Genomic DNA, 25,087 nt, shown 5'->3' on the forward strand with positions numbered 1-25,087 from the left:
AGCTGCCTCCTGCATGCCCCCCACTGGGGATCAAGCCTGCAACCCCGGCATGTGCCCTTGACTGGAATCAAACCTGGGACCCTTCAATCCACAAGCCGACGCTCTATCCACTGAGCCAAACCAGCTAGGGCTAATTTTTTATTTTTATTTTTTTTTGAGAGAGAGACCAATTTGTTGTTCCAATTATGTATGCACTCACTGGTTGCTTCTTGTATTTACCCTGACTGGATATCGAACCTGCAACCTTGATGTATTGGGACGATGCTCCAACCAACTGAGCTACCTGGCCATGTGAGCTGGGATCCATTTGAATTCCTATTTTGTAGATGACGACATGAAGGCACACAGCTAAGAGGTAGAAGATATAAGACTCTAACCGGATGGCCTGGTTCCACAGCCCACTCTTTCTCCCAATGCACTGCATGGTCCTCTTAAGACCTGGATAGCATGTCACTTCCTCTGGGAAGCCTTCCTTAATACAGCTCCAGCAGAAGACAGTAGTGAAAAGAATCAGAGAGACACCAGTTCAAAACCCAGCTCTGCTACCAATGAGCTGTGTAACCTAGAGTCAGGCAGTTAACCTCTCTGGTCTTTGGGATTCCTTAAAAGGAGACAACAATAATACCTTTTCTCATCCATCCCTTTGCTCTTTTTGAAATCTGTACCATTGTAACTGTGTTATTTATTGGGGGGAAAAGAATAAAATGAAAACATAGTTTGCACAAAAAGAGTTGCTGTGTAGAGAACCTAAGTGTGCTACCCAGACCGCCTTCCCTGAAGGCCTTGTTGCCCCAGTGCAGGGAGTGCGGGCAGCGGACAGCCTGCACTGCCAGCCCCTGACCCCAGGCTACCTTGCTCAAGGTCACCCCTGCTCCCGGCAGGCCATATCCACAGATGCCGGAGGGAAGCCAGGGTGGAAAGGCCTGGCCATCCCTGACCAACGGGGTATCTCTGAAGGGCCGTCTCAGCTTGGCGCTCTCTGTGGGGTGGGTGGAGGCTTCGCAGGTCTGCCTCACAGCTGTATTGTGACCCCTCAAGGTCACCGAATGACCTCAGAGCCTGCTTTCGGGAAGCAAAACCTACACTGAGCGTGGCCTGAGGATGCACAGGGCCTCCTCAGCACTTCCTGTTTGCTATGGATTGCGTCAGCATGCCTCCTTCAATGACTCCCAACAACCCCAGAGTAAGAACTTCGAGCTGATTCATAGAGAGAAAACTGGTGCCCAGGGAGGTTAAGGAACTTGCCCAAAGGGCCCTCGAAAGGGGTGACAGAACTGAGATTTGAATCCAGGTACTTGGGTCCCCAGACCTGGGCTTCTGACTGGTGTATACCTTAATGGGTGACTTGCACTGTAACACTTCGAATCTGAAATTTTAAATTTGAATTTAAAAAGAGAGCAATCTGCCCTAACCGGTTTGGCTCAGCGGATAGAGCGTTGGCCTGCGGACTGAAGGGTCCCAGGTTCGATTCCGGTCAAGGGCATGTACCTGGGTTTCGGGCACATCCCCAGTAGGGGGTGTGCAAGAGGCAGCTGAATCGATGTTTCTCTCTCATCGATGTTTCTAACTCTGTATTCCTCTTCCTCTCCCTTCCTCTCTGTAAAAAATCAATAAAATATATTTTAAAAAAAAGAGAGAGAGCAATCTGAGGAGTAGTTTCAGGTTTCCATTACCTTAATTTCAGATGGACCTTTAGCTGGGTGTGGTTTAAATGCATGGGCTTACAGGGAGGGATTTGGGAGGTGGCGCGCGCAGCAGCAGCAGCTATGGGTTCAAATCCTGGCCCTGCCACCTGTCTGCACAAACACAGGCAAGCTATTTAGCGTCAGGTGCCTCTGTTTCCTCATCTTTGAAAAGGGGCAGCAATAGCATTTCCTTCAGTGGTGTTTATGAAGATGAACAAAGTCAGTATTTGCAAAGTGCTTCAAGCAGTGCCTGGCACTTGGGAAGTCCTGGAAACTGAGCCATTAGGAGCCTGGACTCCGAAATTACATGGACAGGAGTTTGAGCCTCAGCTCCTAAGCAGAGTGTGATGTTATGATCTTAAGAGGGTTGCTTAATTTTTCCTATTTGCTATGGATTGCATCAGCATATCTTTAATTACTCCCAACAACCCCACAGAGTAAGAACTTTGAGCCTCGGTTTTCCTACCTGGAAAATGGGGGTAAAATATTACCTAGACCAGCCGTGGGCAAACTACAGCCCGCGGGCCGGATCCGGCCCGTTTGAAATGAATAAAACTAAAAAAAAAAAGACCGTACCCTTTTATGTAATGATGTTTACTTTGAATTTATATTAGTTCACACAAACACTCCATCCATGCTTTTGTTCCGGCCCTCCGGTCCAGTTTAAGAACCCATTGTGGCCCTCGAGTCAAAAAATTTGCCCACGGCTGACCTAGACCCTAGGGTCCTGTGAGGGGTCAGTGAGGTAATACACTATGACACATGGTGGGCACTGAGGCTGCACTTCCTCTGAGCAGGGCTGACGACCCCGAGCGTGAGCGCCTCCTGGAAATCCTGCACCCCCGGTGCCTCACTCGCCTCACTCTAGTCCCAGCCCTGCCTCTGAGCTCACAGAACCCTCTGGAATAACATTAATGACTAATTGAATAAATAGTATTAAAAGTACCTAACATTTATATCATAGTGGCTAAGAGCATACACTCTAGAGTCAAACTTCCTGGATCGTAATCCGGAGTACAAAGCTGTGTGCCCTTGGGCAGGTGACTTTACCTCTCCGTGCCTCCATTTCCTAATCTATAGAATGGGAATAACGATGGCATGGATCGCACGGACTTGTTTGGAAGTTTAAAGCAGTTACTGCATGTAAAGCACGCTGGACAAGGCGAGCACTGTATGTGGTGGTGGCCCCCTGTGCTCACAGAACCCTCGAGTCGTGATGTTACTGGTACCGGCAATAGTATCGAGTCCACTGTGAGCTCCTTGAGGGTCCAGATCAGACCTTACTCCTGTCTTTCTCCTCAGCACCGGGCACTGAGAGGGGAACTATGATTATCCTAATTGGCAAAGGAGGGGGTGGTGTCTGCAGGGCCCATGGAGTCTCCGGCCCTTCGGCTGCGCCTGCAGCTGGGACTGGGACCTGCCCACGCCGCCCGGGCGTGCAGCCCTCCTGCCCGTCTTACCTCGCAGGCCTTGGCCATGGCGAAGCCCCCTCCCAGGAGGAGGATGATGCTCCAGGGGATGGTTTCCTCCGCCCTCTTCCACGTCAGCAGGGGCTTTGTCTCTGTGTTGGGAGCTGGGCAGAGAGAGAAGACACTCACTCTGAGGGGACACGGCTCCCTGCAGGCCTGTCTTTGTGGGGGCACTCGGGGTTCTCCAGGAAGTCACGATCTGGCTCTAGCATCTGACTTTGGAGCTGCCGGGGAAAACCCACACCACCATGGCATGGCACCTGCTCTATTCAGAATGAAAACAGGGGGCCCCGCGGCTGGGGCGTGTCCTGGAAGCAGGCCTCCACGCCAGGACACCCTCCCAGCCTCTCACAGTCCTTCTGGGCAAGTGTTACTTTCATCCTCACCCAGGGCAGAAGGTTCTCTCTGTAACTGGATGTGCAAGGGAGGAAGGAAAGAGGAAGGCTATTCAGGAGAGAAAAAAGCTATGGGAATCTTTGGCCCGTGGAACTATGGGATGGTTTTTAGGTTTTCAAAGGCGGTGGTGCGTGCAGTGGCCAGAACAGGGGCCAGCACACTTCTGTAAAGGGTGAGGGACCGGATAATTTAGGCTTTGCAGCCTCTGTTGCAACTAGGATGCCGTGATGGCACAAAGCAGCCATGGACAAAACATGCATGAACGGGCATCCCTATTCTCCACGGGGCTGGGCACTTGCTATTTTCATGTAAGACAGAAACTGTTTTCTGTTTCAAAAATGTGAAAGGAATGATGAACAGGGAGGGCCTTGTTTCCTGAAACACATTGCCCTGCACCCAATCCGCTGCCTCCACACATGTCACCTCCCTGTAGGCATTGGAGCCTGCAACCCCCGTTCTGTACACTAGGAAAGCCAGAGGCGAGAAGTGTCTAAGGGGCCTACTCGGGAAAGCCAGTCCCAGAGAATCCAGGGACTCACTGGGAGGTCACCCAGCAAATCAGGGACAGAGCTGGGGTACCAGACATCCAGGTCCTGGTGCCCTTCCCGCCGCCCCAGCCCGAGAGGAAGCTCAGGTCCTATGAGCCCACTCCCAGGTGACAGAACCCTGGACGGGACCCGGTCAAGAGCAGCCAGGCCACAGGCTGGTCAGGAACCGATGAGGCTACAAGGTAGCCTGGTGGGGGAAGATCTGCCCAAATAAGAATAACAAGTACCGCCCTGGCTCAGTTGGTTGGAGCATTGTCCCATACACCAAAAGGTTTGGGGTTCAGTTTCTGGTCGGGACACATACCTAGGTTGTGGTTTCAATCCCCAGTCGGGGTGTGTGTGGGAGGCAACCAACTGCTCGCTCTCTCTCTCTCTCTCTCTCTCTCTCTCTCTCTCTTTCTCTCACCATATCCTTTGGTGAGGATTTTTTAAAAAAAGTAGCATTGATTCATGTTATTACAACATGGCTCATCCTTAAAAACCATCATGTTAATTAAAAGCAGCTAGTCACAAAGAATCACATATGTAACTATGTTTACATTTATATAAAATGTCTAGAATAGGTAAATCCGTAAAGAAAGTAAACTGGTGATTGTCTAGGGCTTGAGGGGAGGGGCATGAGCGACTGCTAATGAACCAGGGTTTCTTCATGGGGTGATGAAAATGTTCTAAAATAGTACTGATGACTGTACAACTCTGTGAATATACTGAAAACCACTGAATGTACACTTCAAACGAGTGATTTGTACAGTATGTAAATTATATCTCAGTACAGCTGCTATTTTAAAAGGACAAACAAACCAAACCAACTAGATTCTTACTCTCAGAAGCATCCATGGGCAATAGAGAGACAACTGGGCAAAGAGAAGTGATAACTGAAGATAGAAGAATGGACAGAGGTCGCATAATAATATAGGAGGGGGGCCAGCAGCGGAGGTTCTGTGGGGACACAGACACTTTGAGGAAGCAGATCCTCCCAGGAAGCAGGAACTGCGAGGAAGTGGGGGTCACGAGGAAGCAGACGTTATGAGGAAACAGATGCCAGAAGGCAACAGAGGCTCCGAGGGAGTGGACGCGAAGGAGCGCACATGGTAAGACGGGAAGCCAGGGGGACGGAGGCTGAGGGGACAGGAAGTAGAAGCCGTGGGAGCAGATACTAAAAGAGAGTGGGCACCAGCAAGGTGAAGACAGAACTTACAAAAAGGCAAGAACTAGAATGAAGCGGAAACTATCAACATTCAAAAGCTAAGGAGCAGTGGAAACTATGAAGAGACCAAGAAATGGCACACGGAGCGGATTGTGAGGAAAGCGCCTGGAAGCAAGACAGAGAAGCAGAGATGGAGGAACAAGGGAAGCCTGTTCAGTTTTGCAGAGGCCAAAGCCCACAGCCTAAGCCCCTCGGACCCCGAGCCAGCCTCCTCCTGGGCCAGCTCTGCTCCAGGAACTATTGGTGGGACCGAGAAATCCTCTCCCTCCCGATCCTTACGCGGTACCCCCCACACTCCAACCCCCATCCTACAAAATTGGAACTATCCTTCCTAATATGCCATTTTTTTCTACAATAGAAAATAGTGCCTGGCCGGTGTGGCTCAGTGGTTGAGCGTCGGCCTATGAACCAGGAGCTCACGGTTCAATTCCCCGTTAGGGCACATGCCCAGGTTGTGGGCTCCATCCCAGTGTGGGGTGTGCAGGAGGCAGCCGATCAATGACTCTCTTTCATCATTGATATTTCTATCTCTCTCTTCCTCTCTGAAATCAATAAAAATAAATTAAAAAACACACAATAGAAAATAATTAGCTTAGGACCACTGTTTCCTGACTCCTGGTCCAGAGCTCATCTCACTCCCCAAATAGCGATGGGCCAGGCACACACATGCTCATCTGTGACAGGTGGCAGGTGTTGGCACCCTCTCAAGGCAGGCTGCTGGAAATCCAGTGGGGTCACATGTTGGATGGAGCTCTGAAGACCAAGGCCAGACTACAGACAGTTTGGTTTGGAGGGCTCTGTGATGCTTTTAGGCTGGATTTGAATGTTTTCCAGCAGTTTTGCCTCACTCCACACCGCTTCCTATTCATTTTAACCCAGCTTGAGATGCTCACATCTGGCCCTGTGGGCAATTGAGTTGCAAGTCCAGAGGTGGCAAAGCTTTTCTATAAAGGAGCAGAGAGTAAATATCTCGGGCTTTGTGGGCCAACAGGCAACAATGAGGCTATTGCAGAGACACTTAAATAACTAGAGAAATTAAAAGCCCACAAATTTCTTATTGAAGAAATTAAAAACTTTATGGCCACTGAAATTTGAATTTCATGTAATGTTTGTGTGTCATATTTTCCTCTTGATTCTTTTCAACCATTTAGAAATGTGAGAGCCATTCTCAGCTCATGGGTTGTACAAAAATAGACAGGCAGCTGGATTTGGCCCGGGGACCGTATCCAGTGGCTAGGCCCTGCCTGGACAGCCACCTCCGGAAGCCCAAAGTGCCAGACAAGGTAGCTGCTCAGACAGAGAACGGGGAGCGGGGGTGGGGAGACTCAGGGTGGCTCGTGGCTCGTACAGTAGGGCTGGCTCTCAGGTCCCAGGTGTGGGGCCCACCTCAGGCCACCGATTACTACGCTCCACACCACAGAACTCACTGAGCTCACCGACACCCCAGCCCTGACCACCTTACCTTTAAAGTCACACCACCACTTGAGAGAGGGCCTTTTGGATGGGAAGAAAAACAAGATGGTGACAATGCTCACGCCGGTTACAGCATCAGAAGTAAACCTACAAGGACAGACAAGGCCCTGAATCATGTGACCCTGGGCATCTCAGCAGGCCAAGGCTTGGCAGATTTACCAGTGAGGATCTGTGGGAGGGCATCAGGGCCACTGTGAAGGGGCCTGGTCAGCGGCCTCTGGATTCTGTCTTGCACTGAACTCAGCACGGATGCAACCACCCGTGGATGCAAAAGCCCTTTGCCCACAGCCCCCCCGGGGCTTTTAGATCCTGCTTGAGCCAAATAAATACTTTTCCTCCCAACTCAAGGACACGAGGTCAAGGGACTTGACCAAGGAGGAAAGAATCTGAGAGCCACAGAATACCGGGGTCTGTGGAACCCCCATGGGTCACTGTAACCAGGGTTCCTGTAGCAGCTCTGTATTTGCTCAGCTTCTGTTTGCATTCCTCCTGGGACGGGCAGCTTACTACATGGACATGGAGCTCACTCAGATCAGCAGAGCCCAGATGGAGCCAGCTTCATGGCCCCACAAAGCCTAACTACCAGCTTGCAAGGATCCACAAGGTGTCCAGTGGAGGAGATGCTAAGCTCTCAGAAGCCTGGGGTAGGCCTCTTCCATTTCAGATGAGGAACCCAAGGCTCAGAGAGCAGAGCAACTGGCTCAAGGCCAGACCATGGTCTGTGGGGAGATGGGTACTGAACCCAGATTTTCCCAGCTGCAAGTTCAAAGAAGCTCAGAGCCAACTACTAACAAAAGCATGTTTAGCCCACACATTTGGGAAGAAGAGTATTCAAATGGCCAAGAAACTGGAAAAGGTGGGCGATACCACTATACTCGAGAAATATAAATCAAAACACTAACGGAGTACTACTCTGTTTTTACCTCTGCGAACAGACAGGCAAACTTGGAAAGGGTGGTAACACCGAATGAGGATGTTGGAAAACATATAGGGCTGGTGGGAAAATAGATGTTTAACCTTCCAGAGGACAGCTGGCATCATGCTTCAATACTTTCCATGTGAATACCCCTCGATCTGGTTATTATACATCTAGGAATTCACCCTCAGGAAATAACTGGACTCTGTACACAGATTATGTACAGAGATGTTCATTTGATAAGACTGAAAAATAGAAGATGCTTAGTAGAGACATGTTTAAATAAAGTGTTTTTAATAATATATATAATATGTACATAATGAAATACCCTACATCTTTTTTTAATATATGAGATAATATCAATTTTTATGTGTAGACATACAACCAAGAAACCTTGTAAATAGAAAAAAAGTTTTTATTTGCAGTATTGGACACAATCCAAAAGGAATTGATAAGCTAAATTAAGATACTCCCATTCTATAGGATACTATGCAGTGTTTAAAAAGAATGAAATAGCCCTGTCAATGTGGCTCAGTGGTTGAGTGTTGACCTATGAACCAGAAGGTCACAGTTCAATTCCCAGTCAGGGCACATGCCCAGGTTGCAGGCTCAATCCCCAGTAGGGGGTGTGCAGGAGGCAGCCAATTGATGATCCTCTCTCATCATTGATGTTTCTCTCTCTCTCTCTCACCCTTCCTCTCTGAAATAAATAAAATCAATAAAAATATTTAATAAGAAGAATGAAATGGCAAACTGTCCATGATCCTATTATTATATTTCCCAATTTTTTGTTATATGTCTCTGTGTGTGTATTAATGTGCGTGTGTGTGTCTACAATATTACACACCAACTTTAATTGTGAATATCACTGGGGAGTGGGACAGAGGGGAGATGAAGGGCAACTAAATTTTACTTTTTCACTTCAGCATTGCTTGAATTTTTTTATAATGAGTAAACATAACTTTTATCATGAAACAAAAAACAGCAGATCACAAACAATATGTTCACTGTAATCACACTTCTGTCAAAAAAATCTTGTGTTTAGATAGGTTTCTTTTTAGTCAGTTTGCTTGTGTTTTAAAAAATTAGTTTTACTGAAATATATACTTAACATGGAATACAATGCACCCATTTTAAGGATATAGTTAAGTGATTTTAGCCTAATGTACAGAGTCTTATAGCCACCAATCCAATCAAGTTGTGGAATGGTTCTCAGAGAGGCACTCCTTTTAAGTCAGAAAGGATGTCCATCAGATCTGGAGACAAAGATTCTAGGTGATTTTCACTTTCTTTGTTTCATTCGAGCCGTTAACGCCTTCGCCGAGATTGGGGCCCATAACGTCTTCTATAAAAGGCCACCCAGTAAATACCTTGGCTTTGCAGGCCATGTGGTTTCTGTCATGGCTCAACTTTGACATCACAGCACGAAACCAGCCGTAGACAGTACCTAAGGTATGGCTGTGGTCCAACAGAACTGTATTTGTAGACACTGTCCTTCGAATTTCATATAATTTTCATGTGCCACAAACTACAGGGTGGGGCAAAAGTAGGTTTACAGTTGTTCATATGGAAGATAATACGATAATTAATAAATAATGATGCAAGAATAAATTCTGTATTTTGCTTACTCACAACTATAAAACTACTTTTGCCCCATCCTGTATAGTCTTTTGCTTTTCCCTAGCCATTTAAAAATGTAAAAACCATTCAAAAACAAGAGTGGGCCAGATTTGGTCCATAAGCCTTAGCTTCCTGACCCCTGTCTCAGATGACAGCGGCCATCTGGATGGTGTCATAGCTCCTAACTGTTCTCTCACCTGTATTTTTGACCCCGCTATGCATTCCCTAGTAAATGTAATTGATGTTTTACTGAGTTCTTCCTATGAGCAATTTTAATCATTTGACATGTATTAACTCATTTATCCTCAGAACAATTCGGTGAGAAATGTGCTGTTATTATACCATTTTACAGATGAGGACACTGCGACACAGATCCTCCAATAGCTTCCCATTACTCTTACTAAAAAATACCAAAATGCTTAACATGTCCAACAAGACCTCCATGATCTGGCCCTCACCTTCCCTTCCAGCCACGTCTTTCCCACTTCCCTCCCTTCCCACCAGGCGTGGGTCACATTGGGCTTCAAGGGTCCTAAGTTGGTTCCTACCTCAGGCTCTCATAGACATGCCTAGTGTGTCTCCAGTTTTTATCTCCACTCTTTCTAACTTCGGTTCTTCCCAGAACTATCCAAAGTCAAGGCCCGCACTCCATTCGTTTATAATTCCACCCTCTCACTCTTTCATTGCACTCATTACAATGTTATGTTGTTGTCTAACTACTTGTTTTTGTCTGTGTCCCCAGCATCTAGCATAATGCTTAGCACATATTAGGCTCTCAAAAAATGTTGACTGAGTGCATGAATGAATGAATGACATGATTGGGGCTGCACAATTTGTAAGTGACACAGCTGCCCATGAAACCCAGTTTTGTCTGATTTCAAAGACAAAGCTCTTAATACATGAGAACCCAAATGTCTTATCCTCCAAACCAAAACTCTTTATGACCAGGGACCAGAGGCATGAACCTCGCCCAGGTCACCCCACTGCACTGCCTCTCCAGCTCCACGCGGCCCATTCCGGAATCTTCCCTGTTGGACTCCACCTGTGGGTCCCCAGAGGCTCACCCAGGTTTGAAGAGATTGGACCAGCCAGGGATGAACTTCGGGTCCCGGAAGAAGAGGAGGATGGCAAACATGCAGAAAAGGACGAAAACGGCCCGTTCAGCAAACCTGTGGTATAGATATGCAGGCACATGGTGACCGTGGGCTCGGGCGGTCTGCGGGGTGGGAAGGCCTCGGGCAGGTGCCCACAGTGTGACTGGGCCCAGACCCTGCCTCTGAGAAACTGAAAGGAGGAGTTCACTCCCCAGGAAGCCCCCCGCGTGAGGAGAGGGCTGTTCTGTGGTGTGAGTGGTTCCTGCCTGGGCCTACCACACTCGCCAGGGTCCTTCCTAAGTATCAAGCAGCCCCTCAGCAAAACTATTTATATAATTTTTACTGGGAATTTCCCAGAGTCCTAGGGAGAATCCAGAGACAGAGAGAAAGAGTGAAAAAGAGAGAATCAGAGAGACAGGAAACAGAGAGGTAGGCAGAGAGTCACACACAGGGATGAACACGAGCGCAGAGTGGGACAAACACAGAAAGGGACAGACATGAAGAGAAGTAGAAAGAGAGAGTCTGCAAATGTTGGGGGCAAATATCTACCCAATGTGCCCATTTCACAGATTGGGGAACAGAGCCCAGAGAGGGTTAGTGCCTTGCCCGAGGTCGCACAGGAAATGAGTGGCAGAGTCAGCCCTTGGGGGCAAGCCTGCTGACTCCGAGTTATTGTTACCACAGGAAATACACACTTTAAACAAGGTCCTGGAAGCTGCCCAAAGCAATGTTGAGTCTCCCATGTACCAGGAGGGAAAGGGTGCATTTGGCAGGAAGGAGGCAAGTCCCTACCCCAAGTACACCCTGAGGAGCTTCCTAGTATCTACCCCAGCACCAGGGCAAGAGGCTGACTGTGTGAGCCACCTCCCTACCCTCCATCTCCAGGACCCCATTTCAGGCCACTGGTCCTGATATTCCCCTGGGACTCAGCCCCTGGGGACCCAGGAATCAGACCAAGAGGTAATTCTCTTGAAAGTCTACCGCCCAGTTTTCTCTCCACCCCATGGATCCCTGGATCGCGCACACCATGTGCCCCAGACTCTTGTATTCCTCCTGAATCACAGCTCGAGCCCTTTCTTCTCCAGTGGCATTGACCTCTGTGTCCTTCTTCCAGCCCCTGAAACAGAAAGTAGAGAAGTTAGGAGTGGCTACTGCAAGGGTGACTAACTTCGCCCCAGCCCACCACCACCTGGCCAGGCCTCATTATCTCTGTTCGGGAAACTCCAGTGGCCTGCTGGTCTCCCTCTGTCTTCCCTTCCTAAAAACTGTTCTCCCCACATACAGCCTGGATGTTCTTTTTAAATGTGAATCTGATCATCTGACTCCCAGGGGATCCTTTAGGGGATCAAACAGAAACATGAATAAACAGACAAATCAATGGAATAAAATAGAAAGCCCAGAAATATAGCCAAATATAAATGGGGATTTATCTGTGACAAAGTTGGTATCACAGCTGGTATGCAAAAGATGGGCTATTTGTTCAATGGTGTTGGATATATAGTTCAATGGAACAGAATTGGGAGTTCAGAGATAAACCCATACACATCTGTGGTCAATTGATTTTTGACAAGGATACCATGACAATGAATTTAAACCTCATAGCACCCTAAGGATAAACTCCAAATAGATAAAAAGGAATTTAAATGTGAAAAATATTAAAATATCAGAAGAAAACTGATTACTTTTTTTTATAACTCCTTTAATGGGAAGGCCTTTTTAACTGTAATGGAAAATTCAGGAGCCATATGAGAAAAGATTGATAAATAGTCTATGTAAAATTTTCTCAAAAATCTTACATGAAAGAAAGCACTGTAAGCAAAGTAAAAAGCAAGTTAGAAAAATATTTGCAACTCATATTGCAGAATAATCACTAACCTTTCAATATATAAAGAGTATTAGAAATCAATAAGATCAACCAACACCAACAGTCCATTTGAAAAATGTACAAAGGATATAGACACACAGTTTAGCAATTCACAGGAAAGTGAATACCAATGGTGCCCATGAATATATAAAAACTTTTCATACTGCCCCCCAATGTTAAAAGGTGTTCAAAATTACTCTTAATAAAGTAAATGCAAATTACTTTTCTCTTATCAGATTGGCAAAAATCCACTTTGCTGTATGGTAACAGACACTCTCATATGTGGTAAATGGGAGAACAAATTAGTACAATTCTTATGAAGAATGATTTGACAATATTTATTAAAATAAAAATGTGTTTTTATTAGTGGTTTAATATTGATGATGGCTGAATTAACTGAGGGTCTGAGCATAGCACCACCCACTATCCACACACCACCCACTATCTGCACACGGTGGGGAAGTGAGGTCTACTATAGTCACCAAGTGAGAAGATAACATGACATTATAAAGACAGTCCTCGGTATATGCAGAAGACCAAGACTCAAGCCGCCATTCCCTAGTGAGAAGGAACCTGGGTTGAACACAGCTCAGTCTGGCTCAAAGCTCAAGTGAAACATGAAGGTGGTACCTCGTGAACAGTCCCCCATACAGGAAGGAGATCCAGAGCCAAGCAATCAACAGGAACAGCACCATAAGAGGTAAGGCGAAAATGAACCAGGAGCCGAAATTCACCACGTCGCTCTGTGGGAAGGCACTGGAGAAAAGAGGGAGGCGAGAGCCAGCCAAGATCAGCCATGCTGGGGGGTGTGTGTGTGTGTGTGCGCGCGTGCTCACGCATGCATAGAAAAATGAGAAGTATGTTAAATATTCACAGTAGCATGAAAGGTATTTCAAATGTTTATTTTTCTATATTATCTGAGAGTTCTATAATGTACCCACCATTAAATGTATAATCAGAATAAACTAATGAAATGAATTTGGGGAACAAAGCCCCAGGAAAACGCTCAGGGCAGCTATTGCCCTGTCTCCTGGGCTCCCAGCTGGAGAACCGGAACTCCATATTACTTAGCATTCCTTCTAAATCCTCTCCTCCAAGACCAGAGAGTCCAAGCCTGAGCAATTAAATGTTGCCGATAACATGCATGTAATTTATATACAATTTACTCCAAATCCTTCATGTTTGATATTTTCACTTACAACTCCAGCATTTCCTCCCTAATTGCTTTAAATTTTTTTATTATTATTATTGATTTCAGGGAGAAAGAGAGAGAGAAACACCAATGATAAGAATCACTAATCCGCTGCCTCCTGCACACCCCCTACTGGAGTTTGAGCCCACAACCGACTGGGTATTGAACCATGACTCCCTGGTTCATAGGTCGATGCTCAACCATTGAGCCATGCCGGTCGGACCCTCCCTAATTTCTTTTAAAGTTGGGACAAAGTTCTGTTCATGTCAGCATGGGCAGGCAGCCTGAAATTTCTCTGATAGCAACTGCCACCCCACCCATTACCTGCATCCCCCACCTCAGGACCTGCCCTGAGGCTCCCAGAACCCACATCTTTCCTGTCCAGCCTCTTCCAGTTGAGGAGACTACAGGGCCAGCCCAGGCTGTGCCCACATCTGAAACAGGGCCATCTAGGTTTGCTAACCAAAACCTAAGGCACAGCCAAGTCTTGCTCAGAGAATGGAGATGAAAAGACACCAAAGGTCTGCAGCCGGCTGAAATCAATTGGCAAAATGCTGACACCTGGCCCATCTCACACCCCCTGAATCACACTCTGCAACTGAGACCCAGCTGTATTTTTTCATCTCCCCCAGTGACTCTAACAAGCACCCAGTGGCTGAGAATCACTGGTTTCTACCTGATATCAAATCATACAATCAAGGAACTTAGGCACCTGATATAATATAGTGGAGGTTTAAGGTTTTAAAATTAGTTTGTGAGGCAAAACTGGAGTGTACTTAAAATTTCTCATAAAAAGAATTTCAATTACCCTCAAGTAGAGGACCGATTTATGTATGCCAAACCTGCTCTCAGGAGACCAACACCAGCTTTCCCTCACCCTCCCGATACTAGGTCCTTGATTCCTTGGTTGAGTAGCAGGAAAAGAAACTGGTCAGCCGCTGGGGCCATGTGGGACATCAAAGACTTTTTACTGTTATCTGCTTGCCAAATGCTTACGTGCGCATTTGTGAAGATTAAATCAATGCAGGCCGTATCTCCACTGCACAGGAATCTGAAAACCTCTCAGAATCCTAGAATCTGAACATCTTAGGATCTTGAAATACAGGAATTTTTTTTAAATCTTTGAACTAAGAGGCTTGGAATGACCGAGTCGACAAGCCATGCTGTCTGAGAAGCCTTCTCTTGTTCTCATGCCGGCCTCTGTTGAAATAGTTTCAGAGATGGGAACACTTCACCTCCTGGCAGAACCCGCTGTCCCGCTGGCCCGCGTGCATGGCTGCCAAGCTTCTTACTGGACAGGACAGCGCAGACCAACGCCTCTAGTTGGGGTGTTTTCAAAGCAGATGCCACATCACGTCGCCCTTCTGCTCTCAGCTTCCACGGACTCCCCACTGGGTCTTCCAAGAGCTGCCTTCGTCTGGCCTCTTCTTACCGCATCTCCTCCCACAATCCCCCGCACCTTCTACACTGCAGCCTGGCGGCCTTTATGCCGTTCACCTTTGCTCAGGCTGCCCCTCTGTCTGCAAGGCGCTGTCCTTCTGTGTCCACAGGGTTCACTCCCTCACTTCTAGGGCTCTGCTCAAATGTCCTCTTGTTAGAAAGGCCGGACATCCGTGACCGACTCACTCCTGTGCCTCCTACCCCTTTATCCTGCTTTGATTTATTTCACAATTTATGACATGGACATCTCTCATATTCATTTGCTGTTTCCTTTACCATGTATCTCCCCACCAGAATAAAAGTCCCACAGAGCAGAGACTTGGCTGGGTTTTATGCTGAAGCCTGGCCAATAGAAGGCACTCAAGATACATTCCCTGGATGTTAGTTAACTGAAGCGGGGGCGGGGGCGGGGGGGGGGGGGAGGGGAGGTGGGCTGGGGGAACGAGGACACTTGCTTTTACCTCTTGATCCCACCAAGTAGGATGAGGTTGGGAGCCGTGCCGGTGAGAGTGGCCGTGCCCCCAATGCTGGCCGCGTAAGGGATGGAGATGAGGAGGCCCTTCCAGATGTTTTTGCGATATTCTTCCGCCTTCTTGTTGCTGTCTGCAAGAGCCGGCGGATCCTCTGCCTCCTCAGGGAAGTCTTTGCTTTAAACAAACCCAAAGAGACGCCATTCAGCACACACACAGCGATCCTGGGCTCACACGGAGCAGCTCGCACATTGCTGGGGTGGGGAGAGCTCCGTGGTCTCCTGAGAAGGTAATTCGGCACCCCTTCAGCTCAGGGGTTCTCTGCTAAGAATTAGTCCCAAAGAAATAATTGGGCAAATGTCTCGATGTGGGTACAAGAGTTCCCCATGGTGTTAAATACCATTTTAATTAATTAGTTAATTAATTTTTATCATTTCCATTTAGAATAACCTAAATCACCATCAAAAGGGGATTGGCTAAATAAAGATGATCCCCTTTCTGGATGCTATTTAAAAATTGTGATTTAGATGAGTGTATTAAGATGAAAGATATCCATTATGTAAAGTGGAAAGATAGGTAACAGCACTAGTTTTTATTTTATTTTAACAATACTCACATTATTTCATGAATATTTGAGTTTTAAGAAAAGTCTAGAATAGTCATAGGCAAAGTCATTTTGGTACCTTTCTCGGGGGTTGAACTACGGGCCCTTTTTTTCTATTTGTATTTTTTCTGGGTTGTTTTCCTTGCACAGTTAGAGTTTTGGGAAAGAATAAAATTAAGAGTTATTAATTATATAATTTAAAGTTAATGATGTTGACACAAATGTGATTGAGGTAAAAAGATGTTCACTACACTCCATTAAGTGAGATAACAGTTTCCAAAACAGCATATATAGTATTGTCAGCATTTTCATTTAAGAAAATGTGTGTATATATATATAGAGATATCAATAAATAATCTAGATTGGTATTCACTTTACTGTTTTAACTTGTCTTTGGGAGTGAGATGCCGAATATATTTTTTGTTTAAGAGTTTGTTTTTTTTTTGACTTGTGCAATTATAAAATGTTTATAAGTGAATGAAATTAAGAATTGCTCCTGTGCCATTAAAAAATCAAATATTTTGCCCTAGCCAACTTGGCTCCTTGGATAGAGCATCGGCCTGCGGACTGAAGGCTCCCAGGTTTGATTCCGGCCAAGGGCACATGCCTGGGTTGCGGGCTCGTTCCCCAGTGGGGAGGTGCGCAAGAGGCAGCCAATCAGTGATTCTCTCTCATCATTGATGTTTCTATCTCACTCTTTCCTTCTCTCTTCCTCTCTGAAATTAATAAAGAAATATATATATATATATATATATATATATATATATATATATATATATATATATATTTTAAATCAAATATTTTAAAATAATGAAAGATCCATCAAATACTGTCTGGTTTTAATTGCTACATGAGGGGCCCCATCTCCAGTGGACAATGGGGACATGATCAGAAGTCTGAAAGGGACACAAGGAAGCAGCTGGAGACCCATGTCATCATGGTCTGACTTCTCAGGTGAGTGGCCTGGTCGGGAACTGTGGCCTCTCAGATGTGGGAACCCAACCAGACTGAGCCTCCCAATGAGAATGAGACAGCAGATGGGCCTTAGGGTTGATTTAGTGCAACCCCTTCTTTGTTTAGATGGGGAAACTGAGGCCCAGAGAGGGGACAGGGCTTGCATCCAGAGGACATAGAGTTTTCATCTAATGGACATGGCGTTCCAGAGAGTAGCATCAGGTATTTTCCAATAAACTCTGCATAGGCAGGAGGAAAATTGATTCCCAGGTTGCATGGTAGTGAGTGGCTGGGCCATCACAGAACCCGTGATTTCAAAGCTGGACTCAAAGCTCCCAAGGGGTGCTGGGAAGGAGTACAGTCATTGGGATAAAACAATCAGATGTAAAATCATATTCCTCCTCTGCTATCCCTCCATCAGCTCCCCTCCATTCAAAATCAACGCTACATCAGCGGCCTATGAGGTCCCACATGCCCTGTCCCACTACTTCCACCCTCACCATGCAGGCACTCTCTCTAACACTATCTACCACCCACTCTCCCAACTCCAACCCCACAGGGAGCGTACAGGCTTCCTGTCTGCTTTGGACTCCCAGGAACTTTGCCCCTGCTGGTCCCTCTGCTGAGAACACTCTACAGATCCTCCACGATCCCGCATCTCCTTCAGGTGTCTGCTCAAGCATGACCTTCTTAGAGAGGCCTTCCCTCATTACCCATTTTAAAGCTGCCCTTTCCAGCTCCAGGCCCCCGCCCTGGCCTCTTTACTGCTTTATTCTCCTGCATAACACTCACAACCATGGGACATATTATGGATTTTACTTGTGAATGAAACAGACCTGATCAATGCCCAGCAATGCTGAGAGCAAATCACTTTACTTCCTACTGTTCCATCACCATTAAATCAAGATAACAATGCCATTAATAACAAGCGCTACCATCGTGCATGTAGGGCCTAGCAGCTGGCTTTGTCGACATTATTCCATTTAATCTCAAAACAACCCTTTAAGCTGGGTTCCGATATCATATCCAGTTGTTAGGTGAACTTAACTGAGGCTCAAAAAGGTTAAATGACACAGCAGGTAAATGGCAGAGCCCGGGTTCAAAGTCAGATCTGTGTGGCTCCAAACCCCAAGATCTTAACCATATTGTTATACACAAAGTACACCAGAGACTGGACATGCTATTGATGTGAAGGTGCTTCTGGACTCACAGAAGTCACGATTATTACTGTCTCATAGGACGTTTTTGTCCTTGGCGCCTCTCGACCTGGTCTGCACCTGCTCTCCTTCTTGACTATCATGTGGCTTGTGCTCTTCTGCTCTTCTGGGCCTGGCCTGGAGCCCCTCCCCTTCCTAAAGCTCCAGGGATTGAGTGTACCCCTCTGCCTAGCCACATCTGCATTTTTAAGGGTTCTGTGGAGATCTATGCATAAGCAAAAGGTGGAAACTTGGGCAAGTATGTCATTTGGAGAAATTTTCAGAGATGGGAGGGAGGTTGCTGGCAGCACTGAGCTCTCGTTCATCATCTCCTTGGACCAAGAATTGGCTCCTCAATGATTTTTACCAGGAACTCACTCTTCTCTTCTGGCAAGAAATTGCATCTCCATGGGCACAGGGTTCATGCCTTTTGTCCCCACAGCAACTAGGAGAAGAAAGCATGATGTGCTTAGTGTCATGTGAGTGGGACAGGAGTGTGCCCATCCTTTTGTAGGCAGTCAAGAGTACTTCTTCAGGGTTCACTCTTGGCCAAGAATCCCATACTATTCATTCAATCAAATAAATAAATAAAATAAGCCACTCAACATTCCATCTTCCTGCCCCACCCGTGCCTATTTGGAGACCCCAGACTTGAGGGCAGGGAGTTCGCTAGCTGTAAGACTGCTTGACAGCCCAGAACTCAAGCCTACGCTTACCTGAGCAGCCATTGCCAAAGGGATGTTCGGGAAAGACTCGTTATGAGTGGTAATGGATCAGCAATGGAATGGGTGGCCCCAATCTCCCAGTTATTCATTCAAAAAGTATTTACTGAGCACCTACTATGTGCTATTGACTATGAGCTTGGGATACACAGTGAAAAGTATACAACAAGGTCCCTGTTCCCATGAAGTTTATGTTCTAGAAAGGGAGACAGACAGTGAACACAGAAAGAACATTTCAGGTAGTGATGAAAGTGAGGGAGGACATAAAGCTGGGGCAGGTGATAGAAAGTAATTACAGAGTAGGGAGAGGGAGCAGGTGGCCTACTGTAATCAGTCAACAGAGAGACACCATACGCTGATGGCTTTGGATGTGAGACCTTAAGGATAAAAAGGAGCCAGCCACATGAAGGGTCTTGAGAAAAAAGTTTCGAGCAACAGAAACAGCATGTGCAAAGGCCCTTGGGTAAGAAGCTTAGAAGAACTGAGGAACCACGAGAAGGCCAGTGTGCTGGGACAGCAGAGAGTAAGGAAGCCCTAGGGGAGATAGGGAGTGGGACTGCACTAGGCTAATGGCCATAAAAATGCCGAGAGTGAATAAGTTGTAAGAGTGTTTCCATTCTTCTGAGACAAGAGCTTGGTACAACCTGGAGCCCAGGACCAGAACTGTCAGTGAACCCTAGCCGATCCATCAGTGATGTCATTGAGTGACAAGAAATGAAAATCTATGTCCTTGTGGAACTTACCTTCTGGTTAGGGAGACAGACCATAAACAAATAAGTATAATATACAGTATGTCAGATGGAAATTAGTGTCATGGAGAAAAATAAAGCAGGGAAGGGGCCCGGTATTCTGGGATCAGACAATCTTTGTCAAGAGAAGTATGACTGAGAAGGTAACAGCAAACAGACACCTGAAGAAGGTGAGGGGGTGAGCCATGCAAACCTCTGGGGAAATTAAGAGCAGGTGCAAAGGCCCTGAGGTGAGAGGGTGATGGTGTATCCAGAAGCAGAGGGGAGACCAGTGGGGCTGAAGGGGCCTGCGGGAGTAGGAGAGGAGTAGGAGGTGAGGTGAGGTAAGTGGCAAGGGGTGGGGGTAGCAGAAAGTGGGCTGGATCAGACAGGAGACTTGGGGATCACAGTAAAAACTTTGGTTTCTCCTCTGAGTCACATAGGAGCAGAGGCGGAAGAGTGTTGGACACTCTTCCAGAGTCAGGACAGGATCTGACTTTATTTTAAAAGTATCCCTTGCTTGATAGTGTTTTATAGACAAGAAAAATGGAAGAGATCAAAAGTTCTTGCTGCTGAAATCATCACCAAGGGCAAAAGAAACCATCCCTAGGTATTGAGCATGTGACTGGGTTCTGGGTTCAAATCATACCTTCATCATTTAGTATGTGACCTTAGATCAGTGGCTCTCAACCAGGGCCACTTCTCCCTCCCATGGACATTGGCAATGTCAGGACACATTTTTGGTTGTCACAACTGGGGTGCGGGGGGTGCTACTGTCATCTAGTGGGTAGAGGCCAGGAATGCTGCAAAATATCCTACAATGCACAAGTCAGCCCCCCACAAAAAAGAATTATCCCACCCATAATGTCAATAATGCTGAGGTTAAGAAACCCTGGTTTAGAGATATCTCTGAATCACTCAGCACCTCAATTCTTTAATTCACAAAATGGAAGTAGTTTTCCTAGGGTTGTCAAGAGGGTTAAGGAGTTGACTCATTTGCTACAGACTGAATGTTTGTATCCTCCCCAAAATGCATATGTTAAAATGTTATCCCTAATGGGATAGTATTAAGAGGTGGAGCTTTGGAAGGTAATTAGGTCATAGGGGTGGAGCCCTCATGAATGGGATTAGTGCCCTTATAAAAGAGACCCACAGAGCCCTCCTGCCCCTGCAACCATGTCAGGACACAGCAAGAAGACAGCCCTCTATGAAGAGGAAGTCAAATCTCACTAGACACCAAATCCGCTGGCTCCTTGATCTTGGACTTCCAGCCTCTAGAACTGTGAGGAGTAAATGCCCAATCGGGGATATTTTTTACAGCAACTAATGGGCTGATGTACCATTTAAAGCAGGGACTGGCAAATTTCTTCTGTAAAAGGCCAAGTGGTAAATATTTTAGGTTTTGGAAGCCACATGGTCTCTGTTGTTAACTATTCAACCCTGCCATGATATCATGGAAGCAGCCACAGACAACACGTAAAACGTTATCTGGGGCTAAACCTTTATTTGGGGGCACTGAAACTTGAATTTCATATAATTTTCACATGTCACAAAATATCCGACTTTCGATTTCTTTCAACCATTTAAAAATATATCAACTATCATTGACTCACAAAAAAACAGGTAGTGGGCTAGAGTTGCTGGGCCGAAGTTTGCCAGACTATGATTTAAAGAATGTCACAGGAATCTGAGCACTAGCCAGGAGTTAGTTCACGTGGGTTGCTCTTGAGAAAGAATATCGAAGTGGCCCCTGACGTCTACCTGCATTATGTTGCTCTCTTGTTGGACCTAAAGAATCTTACACATCACTGGCCTCCAAGTCACTGATAAAACGATGAGCCGAAGCAAGGATGTTGAAGTTGCCTAAGCACAAAGCCGCTTGCCTCCCACAAAATGCCAAGCACCCCCACTCTTGCCAAATGAATGGCTGCCACTTCCTTACCCAACCATTAAGCTGCCCCTGACTTCTGACAGCAACTAATGTAGAGCAAAGCCTGCTCCCTTAGATGCCCCTCCACACGACCTGGCCAAAGCCCAAGTCTTATGAGAGGTCCTTTAACACGCCCTCTTACTGAGACGATCAAGCCTGTCCCGTGTGCACTCCCCCTCATGGCAGCAGCAGAAATACACTCAGCCTGTTCGACTACAGATATATTTCTGGGATCTTCGCCCGCATGGACTGGGAAGAAGGGTCTAGACCCCTGCTTCTGCTCTCTCCCTGCCTCACCCAGGGACCTGGAAGTAAGTTCCTTCCTCTCTCCACTCTGGGCTGCTCCTGTCCTGTTTGTACCAGGACTTAAAGCCCCCGGAGCCTGGCCTGCTAACAGCCTCCACTCCACTGCCTCCACCCTGTCCTCACCTCCCCTCCCCGACACAGCAACTGGGTGAAAGGGAGCATCTCTCTTTGCTTTGGAATGAGCTTTGTTTCAGGTCTTGGGGTTGATCATTAACCAACCCCAGCTGTCTGATCCCACTGCCCACAAAAGCAGGCGTCTACCCCAACCTCCCAGGGTCTCCTACCTCCTGACACCCTGCAGCGTAAATAAGAGGGAAGACGGAAGTTCGCTGTGTGCTATTTTTACTGTGTCTGAGGCTGGCACTGCTGACCACCAGCCAGGGTCCGAAGGCTAAATGCAGATCAGTTCACCCTGGGCCAAGGGGACGAGGGCCTAGGGGCTCCTGTGATGGGAATACATGTCCACATGCAGTGCACACGGCCAGAGGTCAGGGCACTGAAGCAGGAAATGAAGCTGTTAATAGGACACAGATGCTGGGAGGCAAAGTCGCTCCCCAGGGGATGGCCGGACAGGGAGAACTCTGACCCAGTGACCCTGAACCCCACCCATCGCTAGCTCTCTCTGTACCCTTCCCTCCGCACCCCTGGGGAAATGGCAGCATTTCCTGGGAGTACCTGAGTCCCACCCTGGAGGTTCTGGTTTAGTGATCCTGGGGCCGCAGTATTTTTGAAAAGTTCTGCAGGTGAGTATTCTGGGGAGCCCGGGTTGAGAACGACTCCCCTGAAGTTACAGATGGGGGAACTGAAGCCTCCTGAGGCTGCCCACACCCTCAGAGGGAGCATGTGTTCACCAGTTGACCTCAGTCCCCCCAGCCCCTGTCACTCATCCACAGACCCTGGTTGCTGCCAGCATCTTAGCTAGGAGCCCCGATATTAGACTGTACGTGCTATATACAAGGCTGGTTAGAGGTTGGGGTTTATGTAAGGTCTTATTCAAATAACACCGGTACCTGAGTTTGTATCAGGGAGGGCAGGGAGAGCTGGGCAGGGGTTATTACCGTCCTCTTTACACCCAGGGAAACTGAGGCCTAGAGAAGTGGATCAGGGTTGGGATCAAGTTGACCCAAAGGGTTAGTGGCAGAGTCAGGCTCGTTCCAGGACTATTGATTCGCCCCACCCCCTCTCCCTCGAATCTCACTCCATCTCCAATGGTGCCCACCTGGCCCTTGGTAGGTCTGACCTGGAACTGTAAACCCTCGTCTAACCTAGACGTTGGGAACACAGAAGCCCCGCAGGGAAGAGTTCTTGCATCAAATTAAGTAAAGAGAACCCCAGGGACAGTCAAAGGGCCCAGATGAGGCAGGCTTACATCCATGCATTCAATTAGCACTCACAACAACCTAGACGGCAAGTATAAATATCCCCATTTTATCTATGAGGAAACTGAGGCTTAGAACAGTTAAGTAACTGGTCTATTCATTTCTTTCTTTTCTTAAATATATTTTTATTGATTTCAGAGAGAAAGGGAGAGGGAGAGAGAGATAGAAACACCAATGGTGAGAGAACCGTTGACTGGCCATTTCCTGCATGCCCCACACTGGGGACTGAGCCCACAACCCCGGCATGTACCTTGATGGGAATCGAACCTTGACCTCCTGGTTCATAGGTTGACACTCAACCACTGAGCCATGCTGCCTGGGCTGGTCTATTCATTTCTTAATTCCACTCATTTATTGAACACCTATTATGTGCCAAACAATGTTGTAGGGAAACAAGACCACAGCAAGGAAAGAGACTGACACAAACTCCCCTTCTGCTTGGCGTTTACAAGGAGACAGATAATAAACAAATGAATCCCTCCCAACCAGGAGGCACAGGAAACTTCAACTGTGCCTGATGGTATGAGGTTTATTACCAGCTCCTCCAATGCCTGGAAATCTAATGGTTTTTATACAACTTCCACATAGTAACGGACCCCTTCCTGTGTTCCCGGTTCTCATTTCTCATGTAAACTTCACAAGAAGATATTTGAAATGGGAGGTATTGCCCTCATCTTAGAGTTGAGAAAAGAGCCCCCGGCTCCTGGCCTCATGAATGAAGAGCAAAGAAGGCGGGCGGTGCTTAACCCAGCCTCAAATATGGGTTTTTGAATGGTGGCCTCTTGGACACTCCTAAAGGAAAGACATGGTGGCAAACTGGGCTTCTTTGGGCAGAGAAATGCAGGAGGAAGGATGGTAGAGCTTAGACTCAACAGCCAGGTGGGCCCCTTACTGGCTGAGGGAACTGGGCAGATACTTCACCACTCTGGGCCTCAGTTTCCTGCTCTGTGACATGGGCATGACGAGAGGGCCACCAGCAGGTGGGGGATCTAATGAGAATGTGAAGGTAGAAGGACGCTCCTGAGTCCCCTGGGGAGCACTAGGAGCAGAGCTGGTGAAGGAACAGACGAGAAGAGCAGGCTGTCCTCGAAGTCTGAGGACCCCTGGGGTCTTGTCCAGCGAGCACCACCCTGCCCTTGGCTCTGTCCTGCTCTGACGTGGTGCTCAGAAGCACAGGTTCCACATCCCGACAGAGCTCAGCACTTTGGACAAATCACTTTGCCTCTGAGCCTCAGTCTTCTCATCTGTGAAATGGGGATCATCTATCTCACAGTGCTGTTGGGAAGATTCAGTGAGCTGATGGGTATGAGGATTTTAGCACAGTGTCTGGCATGTGGTGGGGCTTCAGAAAGTGAAAGTGCACACTATCCTTGTGGTTGCTGCTTGGCTGTCTCTCATGGACTTACAGCCCCTGGAGCCTCCTCGCCCCTGTCCTGACCTGTGAGCACAGCCTCCACGCCCTCCACCCCCATCCTCACCTCACCGCACCTCACCTCACTGAGCGAAGGCACTGGGTGAAAGGGAGCATCTCTCTTTGCACTGGAATGAGCTTTGCTTTAGATCTTAGGGTTAATCGTTAATCACTCTCTGATCCCACTGCCCAGGCATCTGCCCCAACCCCCCAGGGTCTCCTACCTCCTGACACCCTGCAGCACAAATTGGAGGGAAGACAGAATTTCACTTTGTGCCCAACATTGTGTGTGACTTGGGCAAGTCCCTTCCATTTCCCAGATCTCAGATGTTTCATCTTTGTAATAAGGGACTTGGCTTTCAAACCTTTTTTTGGCCACTAGACTCTTTGAAAAGCTCTTGTGTTGGAGGCAGAATAACAGGGTCAGGACACGGGCTCTGAAATCAGCCAATCTGGGTTCAAAGCACCAGAGCAGCTGTTTGA

General features: G+C 47.3%; 1 protein-coding gene across 5 annotated transcripts in view; it reads right to left on the reverse strand.

Annotated features, from left to right (window-relative positions):
* Window positions 1-25,087, reverse strand: part of SLC13A3 (solute carrier family 13 member 3) — a 64,637-nt gene that overhangs the window by 12,513 nt on the left and 27,037 nt on the right. For 2 of the 5 annotated variants that reach the window (XM_036322579.1, XM_036322583.1), the window contains 7 exons: window positions 18,507-18,573; window positions 15,366-15,551; window positions 12,903-13,028; window positions 11,433-11,525; window positions 10,379-10,483; window positions 6,768-6,865; window positions 3,146-3,258 (listed from right to left, as the gene is read on the reverse strand). In XM_036322579.1, the coding sequence (XP_036178472.1) occupies window positions 3,146-3,258; window positions 6,768-6,865; window positions 10,379-10,483; window positions 11,433-11,525; window positions 12,903-13,028; window positions 15,366-15,551; window positions 18,507-18,573 (788 nt within the window). The remainder of the gene's footprint in view (window positions 1-3,145; window positions 3,259-6,767; window positions 6,866-10,378; window positions 10,484-11,432; window positions 11,526-12,902; window positions 13,029-15,365; window positions 15,552-18,506; window positions 18,574-25,087) is intronic. The other 3 variants (XM_036322580.1, XM_036322581.1, XM_036322582.1) reach the window with 3 other exon arrangements.

The sequence above is a fragment of the Myotis myotis genome, unplaced genomic scaffold (assembly GCF_014108235.1).
Source record: "Myotis myotis isolate mMyoMyo1 unplaced genomic scaffold, mMyoMyo1.p scaffold_m19_p_9, whole genome shotgun sequence".
Taxonomy (NCBI): domain Eukaryota; kingdom Metazoa; phylum Chordata; class Mammalia; order Chiroptera; family Vespertilionidae; genus Myotis; species Myotis myotis.